Source organism: Sapajus apella, unplaced genomic scaffold, assembly GCF_009761245.1.
Source record: "Sapajus apella isolate SASKATOON/1434 unplaced genomic scaffold, GSC_monkey_1.0 scaffold62, whole genome shotgun sequence".
In the NCBI taxonomy this organism is placed as follows: domain Eukaryota; kingdom Metazoa; phylum Chordata; class Mammalia; order Primates; family Cebidae; genus Sapajus; species Sapajus apella.
This window is the reverse complement of record NW_022437002.1, coordinates 8,873,150-8,883,436: the sequence shown is the minus strand read 5'-3', so window position 1 is coordinate 8,883,436 and position 10,287 is coordinate 8,873,150. Positions and strand designations below refer to the sequence as shown.

The following is a 10,287-nucleotide window of genomic DNA, read 5'->3' as shown; positions in this document are numbered from 1 at the left end:
AGGCAATTCTCCTGCCTCAGCCTCCTGAGTAGCTGGGATTACAGGCGCGTGCCACCATGCCCAGCTAATGTTTTTTGTATTTTTAGTAGAGACAGGGTTTCACCATGCCGACCAGGATGGTCTCGATCTCTTCACCTCATGATCCACCCGCCTCCGCCTCCCAAAGTAGTTTCACTTTCTTTTGACTGATATTAGCATGGTGTGTCTTCATTCCTTTACTTTTTTATTGTGATAAAATACAAATAACACAAAATTTGTCATCTTAATCATTTTTAAGTGTACAGTTGGTACTAAATGCATTCACAATGTTGTGCAGCCATCAGCACCATCCATCTCCATGACTCTTTTCACCTTGTAAAACTGAAACTCTTTAACTCTATATCTATAAAGAATAGCTCCACTTTTCCCCCTTCTTCTAGGCCCTGAAAACCACCATTCTATTTTTTGATTCTCTGATTTTGGCTACTCTAACTACCTCACATAAGTGGAATCACACAGTGTTTGTCTTTTTGTGACTGGCTTATTTCACTTAGCATAATGTTCTCAATGTTTATTCATGTCGTAGCATATGTCCAAATTTCCTTCTTTTTTAAGACCGAATAATATTTAATTGTGTGTATATACCACATTTTGCTTATTCTTCCATCTATCAATGGACACTTGTGTTGCTTCCACGTTTTAGCTATTGTGAGTAATGCTGCTATGAACATAGGTGTACAAATATCTATTTGAGTCTTTACTTTGAATTTCTTTGGGTATATCCAGAAGAATTGCTAGCTATATAGTAATTGTATTTTTAACCTTTTGAGAAACTGCTATACTGTTTACCATAGTGGCTATACAATTTACACTTCCATCAACAGTGCACAAAGGTCCCAGTTTCTCCACATCCTCACCAACACTTACTTTCTTTTCTTATATAGTAACTATCCTACTGAGTGTGAGGTCGTATCTCATTGTAGTTTTGATTTGAATTTTTCTAATGATTAGTGATGTTGAGTATCTTTTTATGTGTTTATTACCCATTTGTATATTTTCTTTAGAGAAATGTCAAGTCCTTTTTATATTTTTGGAAATGGTTTATTTTTTGTTTGTTTGTTTTTGAGTTTTAAAAGTTCTCTATATGTTCTGGATGTTAATTCCTTATTAGGTACATGATTTGCAGATATCTTCCTCCGTTCTATAGGTTACATTTTACTCTGTTAATAGTGTCTTTTGATACACAATTATTTGGAAATTTTTTTATTAAGCTCTATTTGTCTTGCTTTTCTTGTCTGTGCCTTTGGTGTCATATCCAAGAGATTATTGCCAAATCCAATGTCATGAAGCCTTTGTTCTGTGTTTTCTTCTAAGAGTTTTATAGTTTGAGGTCTTACATTTAAGTATTTGATCCATTTTGAGTTAGTTTTTGTATATGGTGCTAAGTAATTCAGTTATTCCAGCATTATTTGTTGAAGACTACCCTTTCCCCATTCAGTGGTCTTAGCACCCCTTTGTCAAAAATCATTTGACCATACATGTGAGGTTTTATTTCTGGACTCTATATGTTTGTCCTTATGCCAGTATCACACTGTTTTGATTACTGCAGCTTTGTAGTAAGTTTTGAAATCAGGAGATGTCTTTCAGCTTTGTTCTTCTTTTTCAAGGTTGTTTTTGACTATTTGGGGTCTTTTGCAATTCCATATGAATTTTAGGATTGGTTTTTCTATTTCTGTAAAAAATGTCATTGGGATTTTCATTGACATTGAAATGTAATAAGGATTTCATTGAATCTATAGATTATTTGGGTAGTATTAACGCCTTAACAATATTAAGTCTTCCAGTCCATGAACATGGGATGCGTTTACATTTATTTATGTCTTATTTAATTTCCTTCAACAATGTTTTGAAGGGTTTTTTTAAACTTTACATTTTAATTTTTATGGGTACATAATAGGTGTATTTATTTATGAGGTATGTAAGATGTTTACTTATATTATTATCCTTCTCTCTGAAAAACATATTTTAATATTTCTTGTAAGGCATACAGGCATGCAGTATGTAATAATCACATCATGGGAAATGAGGTAGCCATTTCCTCGAACATTTATCTTTTGTGTGACAAACAATCCAATTATACTCTTTTAGTTATTTTTAAGTGTACAATTAAATTATTAATGACTATAGTCATCTTATTGTGTTATCAAATACTAGGTCTTATTAATTCTTTCTAATTGTCTTTTTTGTACCTGTTAAGCACCCCACACCTCCCCGCTCCCCCACCACCCTACCACTACCTTTTCCAGGCTCTGGTCACCGTCCTTCTCTTTACCTCCATGATTTCAATTGTTTTGGGTTTTAGATCCAACAAATGAGAGCATGTGATGTTTGTCTTTCTGTGCCTGGCTTATTTCACTTAGCATAATGACCTCCAGTTCCATCCATGTTGTTGAAAATGACAGGCTCTCATTCTTTTTTATGGCTGACTAGTACTCCATTGTGTGTAAGCACCATATTTTCTTTATCCATTCATCTGCTGATAGATACTTAGGTTGCTCCCAAATTTTGGTTATTGTGAACAGTGCTGCAACAAACATGGGAGTGCAGATATCTCTTCAAAATACTGATTTCCTTTCTTCTGAGTATATGCCCAGCAGCAGTGAGATTACTCTATTTTTAGTTTTTTTTAGGAAGCTCCAAACCATTTTTCACAGTGATGGTACTAATGTCCATTCCCACCAACACAGTATGAGGGTTCCCTCTTCTCCACATCCTCCGCAGCATTTGTTATTGCCTGTCTTTTGGATATAAGCCATTTTAACTGGGGTGAGATCATAGCTCATTGTAGTTTGGGTTTGCATTTTTCTAATGATCAATGATTTGAGCACCTTTTCAAATGCCTGCTTGCCATTTGCATGTCTTCTTTTGAGAACTATTTAAATCTTTTGCCCATATTGTTTTCATTGTACAGGTACAAGTCTTTCTTCTCCTTGGTTAATTCCGAAGTAATTTGTCCTTTTTGATATTATTATAAATGGAATCATTTTTGTGATTTCTATTTCAGATTGTTTATTGTTAAGTATAGAAATGCAACTGATTTTGTATATTGACTTTGTATTCTGGTACTTTGCCAAATTCCTTTATTAGCTCTAGCAGGTTTTTTTGTGAAATACTTTGGGTTTTCTACATATAAGACCATATCACCAGCAGACAGATAATTTTACTTCTTCCTTTCCAACTTGGATGCCTTATTTTTCTTTTTCTTGCCTTACTGCTCTGGATAGAGCTTGCAGCACAGTGTTTAATAGAATTGGTGAAAGCGGACATCCTCGCCTTGTTACGGATCTTAGACGAAAAGCTTTCAGTCTCTTACCATTGAGTATGACATTTGCTATGGGTTATTCATAAATGGCTTTTATTATGTGGAGATAGTTTCCTTCTGTTCCTAGTTGTTGGGTGTCTTTTATCATGAGAAATTGTTGAATGTTGTCAAGTGCTGCTTCTGCATTCATTGAGATGATCACATTTTTTTCCTTTATCCTGTCAATGTGATGTATTACGTTGATCTGTTGTTATGTTTTGAACCATCCTTGCATTCAAGCAATAAATTATTCATCTGTTCATTTACTTTTATTTTATGTGTGTCTTTATAGTTAAAGTAGGTTTATTGTAGACAACATATAGTTGGATCTTGTTTTTTGATCCACTTTGACAATCTCTGTCTTTTAATTGAAGCATTTAGACCTTTGATGTTTAAAATGAGAATTGATATAACTGGATTAATATCTACCTTATTTGTCACTGTCTTCTATTTATTGCCCTTGTTCTTTGTTCCTATTTTTGTCTTCCAGCCCTTTTCTGCCTTTTGTGATTTTAATGGAGCATGTTATCATTTCATTCCCTCTCCTCACTTAGCATATCAATTGTACTTTTTTAGTAGCTGCCCTAGAGTTTGCAATATATATATGCAACTAATCCAAGTCCACTCTCAAATAATGTTATATACTGCTTTACATAGTGTATTTTATAACAACAAAATAATCCTAATTCCTCCCTTCCATCCTTATATCATTGCTGTCATTCATTTTGCTCATATATAAGCATACATAAGTGAATATATTGAATACATTGTTGCTACTATTATTTTGAACAGACTATTTTCTGTTAAATAAAGAATAAGAAAAATACATTTTTTTAAATTTTACCTTCACTTATTCTTTCTTCAGTGTTCTTCTTGTATGTAGATTGACGTTTCTGACCTATATTATTTTCCTTCTCTCTAAAGAACATCTTTTGTACGGCAGATCTACTGGCAACAAATTTCATTGATTTTTGTTTGTCAGAGAAAGTCTTTATTTCTCTCCACTTTTGAAGGATAATTTCTCAGGATACAGAATTATAGATTGGTGTTTATTTTCTCTCAATACTTTATATATTTCACTTCACCGTCTTCTTGCTTGCATGGTCTCTGAAAAGAAGTCAGATATAATTCTTATCTTTTTCTCTGTAGATAAGATGTATTTTTCCTCTGGCTTCTGTCGGGATTTTTTTCTTGATCTTTGATTTTCTCTTGTTTGGAAATGATGTGCCTCGGTGTCATTTTGGGGGCATATTTCCTGTTTGGTGCTTGGTGTTCTCTAAGAGTCCTAGATCCGTGGTTTGGTGTCTGACATTAATTTAAGGAAAGACATATTTCTCCTGATCATTTCTCTCTTCCTTCTCCTTCTTGCATTTCCATTAGACATCCTGACCGCCACAGTTTTTGGATATTCTGTTTTCTTCTCCCAGTCTTTCTTCTGTTGCTTTTCCGTCTTGGAGGTTTCTATTGAGATACCCTCAAGCTGAGACACTCTCTTCTCAGCTGCGTTCAATCCACTTATAAGCCCATCACAGGCAGTCTTCACTTCGGTTACAGTGTTGTGTTTTGTTTATTTATCTCTAATATTTCTTTTTTTCTTAGAATCCCCATCTCTTTGCCTATCTGTTCTTGCATGCCGTCCTTTTTATCCATTAGAGCCGTTAGCATATTAATCATAGTTGTTCTGAATTTCTGGTCTGATAATTCTAAATTCCCTGCTATATCTGAATCTGGTGCTAATGCTTGCTCTGTCTCTTCAAACTATGGTTTTTATGCCTTTAAGTATGCCCTGTAATTTTTTCTTGATAGCTGGACATGATGTCCTGGTGAAAGGGTAAAAGGAACTGCTGAAAATAAGGCCTTTAGTGATGTAGTGGTAAGGTGTGGGGACAGGGGAAAGCATTCTATAGTGCTATGATTACCTTTTAGTCTTTCAGCGAGTTTGTGCCCCTGGGCTGTGAACTTCACAAGTGCTTCTCCCCCGCAACACACACGTGTAAATGGGGTAAGATGGCTAGGGTGGGCTGGAGTTGAGTATTTCCCTTTGACCGGGTCAATTTGTCTTATTACACCCCAGCAGCTTAGGCTCTGGCTAACTAGTTCCCCCTGAGGATAAACCTTGTTAAAAAGAACAGGATGCTCTGGCATATTTCAAAATGATTCCTTTTCCCCTTCCCCACTTCCACTGCCAGAAGCACATGGGGATTTTTCTCCAATATTCACTTAAGAACCTGGTAGAACCCCAAGAGTAAAACTCACAAAAGCGTGGGGACCCAGCGAAGGCCTCCCCTGAGGTTTTTGTCTCAGACTTACCCATACTGAGTCTCCAGCAACTTGTCAATTACACTTTCAGTTTTCCTACCTGCACACGGATTCCCATGGAGGTTTCTGCTCCAATAAGTTGTAATTCTCTCTATTTACCTATCTCTCCAATTCTGAGGGCAGTGGTTTGCCCTGTGACCTGACTTCTCTTACAGATCTAAGAAGAGCTGTTGATTTTTCAGTTTGTTCAGCTTTCACTGGTTGTTAGGACAGACTTTCAAGCTTCTTACATGACCGGAGACTGGAAACCACTACTTTTAAGAATTTTCAAAGCAATGAAAACAATCCAAATACCCATCAACCGGTTGATGGATAAATAAAATGTGGTACGTCTATACAAAATATTATTTAGCAATAAAGAGGAATAAAGTACTGATACATGATACTAATGTGTATGAACCGCAAAAGCACACTAAATGCAAAAAACCAGATGCAAAAGACCACCTATTACATGATTCCTTCCATTTGTATGAAATGTTCAGAAAAGACAATCTCTAGTGACAGAAAGTAAATTAGTGGTTGCCTGGGAGCGGGAATGAAAACTATAATTCACTGTAAATGGGCATGGGGAATCTTATGGGGTGGTGAGAAGGTTCTAAAACAGGATTGTGCTTATGGTCATTGAACTCAGTAAATTTAGTAAAAATCATTGTACACTTTAAAGTAGGTGAATCTTGTAGAACGTAAAAATACCTCAATCAAATCAATTATTACAGAGTTCCTCCTCTTCTTCTTCTAAAGGGAATTGTACAGCACCTCTGCCAGAAACCTTCATTGTTCACTTAAAAATATATCATGGGTGTTTCCCGTGTCATTAAATGTTTGTGATTATATGTAAATACATATACAATAGTTTACTATTTCTCTGGTGGGGCATCCCTAGATCTCCTTCCCCATACATGATCCATGGGCCCATTGTTGCTGTTGGAGTCAATTTCTGGAAATCAAAGTACTGAGTCAAAGGCGTGGACCTTTTTAGGGCTTTTGGTAAATTTCTAATGTCCATCAAGACAGGCTGGGTATATATTTCCCTCCACCCGCAGTTAAGCAGTTGTCTATTTCTAAACAACTATTCCACACCAAAGCTGGAGCCATGGTTTATGCTGTATCTTTACCAACTGGATGAGCAAAACATGGTATCTCATTGTTGGTATCTCATTGAGTTTATTTAATTGTTAGGGAAGTTGCACACTACTCCATACATTAATAGCTCACTTGTATTATTTTCTTTTCTTTTGTTAAATGTTCATACTTGTCCTTTGCACATTTTTCTGTGGAAGTGTTTGTCCTTTTTGTTGAATTTAAGTGTTTTTTATAAAATAAGAGCATCCATCTTTATGCTCCCATATATGTTACAAATATTTATTTATATGTGTTTGTAATTTAATTTTGTTCATGGTACTTTTGGTGGGAAGACGTTTTATGTTATTTTTGTGGAGTTATCAATCTTTCTTCTATGGTTTCTGACTTTTTTGAAAGGCTTACAAAGGCCTCCTCTACCCAGTATTGTATAATATTCACCTATATTTTCTTTTTTGGTGCTTTTATAGTATTTTCTCTGCTCCTCCCCTAATCCATTTTCCATTAACCTTTAATTTATCTGGAATTTTTTTCCAGATAAAAAAAAATTTTATGTATAGATTAAGATTGAATTCTAACTTCAATTTCTTCCAAATAATTGAATAATTGTCATAGCACAGTTAATGAATAATTCATTTACTTACTGATTGGAAATAGCCATCTTTCTCATGTTTTGGATGCTTATCTTTACTTGAGTCTCTTTATGGGAGCTTTTCATCCTGTTTCTTTGATCTGTCTGTGTTTTCACATGCTATTACAACATGATTTTAATTATTTGGCTTAATTATATATTTTAAAATCTGGCAGTATGAGTCACCTCTCATCATTCTCTTTAAAACATGTTTTGGTCATTAGCTCATGTTTAGTCTTCCAGATACATTTTAAAGTCATTTTATCAGGAAAAGAAAAATCCTTTCATGATTCTGATTGGAATTGAATTAAACTGAAAAATTAATTTGGAAAAATTGATACCTCTACACTTGAACTTTACTATTCAGAAAAACACCATGCATCTTCATTTAAGGCTATGTTTATATCTCCCACTAAAGGTGTTTTTTGTTTGTTTGTTTTTATTTTTGTAAAGACAATATGTCACTATGTTGCCCAAGCTGGTCTTGAACTGGCTTCAATCGTGATCTTCCTGCCTTGGCCTCCGGAAGTGTTGGGATTACAGGCATGAGCCACTGCTCCTGGTCTGCTTTTGTCATGTTTCAAAACTGGAATTGCAGCCAGGTGCAGTGGCTCACACCTGTAATCCCAGCACTTTGGGAGGCCAAGGCAGGTGGATCACTTGAGGTCAGGAGTTCGAGACTAGCCTGGCCAACATGGTGAAACCCCATCTCTACTAAAAATACAAAACTTTGCCTGTCATAGTGGCAAGTGCCTGTAGTCCCAGCTACTTGGGAGACTGGGGCTGGAGAATCGCTTGAACCCATGAAGCAGAGGCTGTGGTGAGCCGAGATCGCGCCATTGCACTCTACCCTGGGCAGCAAGAGGGAAACTCCGTCTCAAATAAATAAATAAATAAATAAAACTGGAATTGCACACTTCTTATTTGGTTTATTATTACTTATTTAATGTTTTTGCTGATATTGTAAAAGGAATTCATTTGCTATTAAGTTTTTTTACTGATTGTCACTGATATGAAGAAACACTATCAGTTTGTGCTAACTGGTCATTTAACTTGCCTACTAGCTCTTACTTGTTTTCATGTTTAGGGATTATTTTAAGGCTTTTTATATCACTTGCAAATAAGAATTTATTTCTTTCCAAATGTTGTGCCTCTAAATTATTTTTCTTTCTTATTTCGCTGGTTAATAGCGTGGTGTGAATCCTCCCCCATGCCTCTTGTTTTTCTTTAATGAGAATGCCTCTAGTTTTTCACCATTAGTATGATATTAAAGGCTGATTAAGGCAAAAGATGCTTCAAGGAAGTATCTCTCCGGAGCTATTTTATTAAGCATTCTTAACAGCAATAGATATTGGATTTTATCAAATGCTTTCTTGCATTTTGTGAGTTGATTATATATTTTTTTCTTGTTTGAACTATTGATGTGATGGAATGATGTTCATAGATTTCTTTATATTGAACCAGTCTTAGATTCATAGAATAAAATTCTGCGTGGTCATGGTATATTATCTTGATAATATTCTGGTAGATTCTGCTTGCCAGAATTCTAGTGAGAATTTTCACGGCAATATTAATAAGTTGGTAATCTTGTTTTGGCCTTGTCGGGCTCTGTTATCAGGAATTTGCTGGTTGAGTGAAATGAACGAGGAGGATTTTCATATTTCTTGTGCTCCTGCACACTTTCTAGGTATGGCAATTACCTATAGGATATTATTGAACATTTCAGGGAGCGGGCAGCTTGTCTATAAAAACTTCTGAGCCAAGCATACTTGCTAGAGCTCCATCCCGCCTCCCAATCACACACTATTTTACCCATCTTTCACAGGAGGAATCTTCGAGTATGCGGACGGCCCCAACGCCCAGGTCATGAATGCCGAGGAGCATGCCTTTCGATTTTCTGCCAACATCATCAACAGGAACAGGACTCTGCTGCCCAACACAACCTTGACCTATGACATACAGAGGATTCACTTCCATGACAGCTTCGAGGCTACCAAAAAGGGTGAGTGTGCAGCTCCTGCCTCTGTTCTCTTCCTGGTCTGGGGAGGGGAGGCACTGCATTTGTGTCCAAGACCCTGGGAACGGGCCAGAGCTCCAGGTAGGTTCAGAGCCTTTTCCACCTAGTTTGGGCTTGGAGCCGGACTGCCTGGACTTGCATCCTAGCAGCTCTGATATTAGTTGTGTGACCTTGGACAAAATATTCTGTGCCTCAGTTTTCTCATCTGCGAAATGGATGCATTTCTGTAAAGTGCTTAGAACAGTGTCTGGCATGTAGGAAGTACCATATAGGACTTTACTCTTATTGCACTTAGCTACCAGGTCAGTGACCCAATTTCTATGTCCCACCCACCTGCTTCTCCTTGCCTTGTGTGCTAACAGTCAGAGAATCCCAGATACAGAGTGCAGTTACTGCTGACTTTTTTTTTTTTTTTTTTGAGGTCTTTCCCCAAATCATCATCAGAGCCCATGAGGGCCTTTCTAGTCTTGCTCTGTTGCCCAGGCTGGAGTACAGTGGCACAATCTCAGCTCACTGCAACCTCCGCCTCCCAGATTCAAGCGATTCTCCTCAGTCAGCTTCCTGAGTAGCTGGGACTACAGGCACATGCCACCACACCTGGCTAATTTTTGTATTTTTAGTAGAGATGGGATTTCACCATGTTGGCCAGGCTGGTCTTGAACTCCTGACCTCAGGTAATCCACCTGCCTTGGCCTCCCAAAGTGCTAGAATTACAGGCATGAACCACTGCACCCGGCCACTGCTGACATTTTTGAGGCGACTCTGCTGAATCTCAGAGCGGACCTGCAGGCAGACAAGAAAGAGGTGCCCCACACTGGTTTAGCCTGGATCATCTTAAGAGTGATCCTTCACCCGTGACCCCTCTCTCTGCTCTTGTGCCCCCTCCCTGCCTGTGTCCTC

The 10,287-nt window shown here is 37.1% G+C and overlaps 1 protein-coding gene across 2 annotated transcripts in view; it reads left to right on the top strand.

Moving 5' to 3' along the window:
- Positions 1-10,287, top strand: part of GRIK3 (glutamate ionotropic receptor kainate type subunit 3) — a 230,286-nt gene that overhangs the window by 129,427 nt on the left and 90,572 nt on the right. For both annotated transcript variants that reach the window (XM_032246980.1, XM_032246979.1), the window contains exon 2: positions 9,196-9,372. In XM_032246980.1, the coding sequence (XP_032102871.1) occupies positions 9,196-9,372 (177 nt within the window). The remainder of the gene's footprint in view (positions 1-9,195; positions 9,373-10,287) is intronic.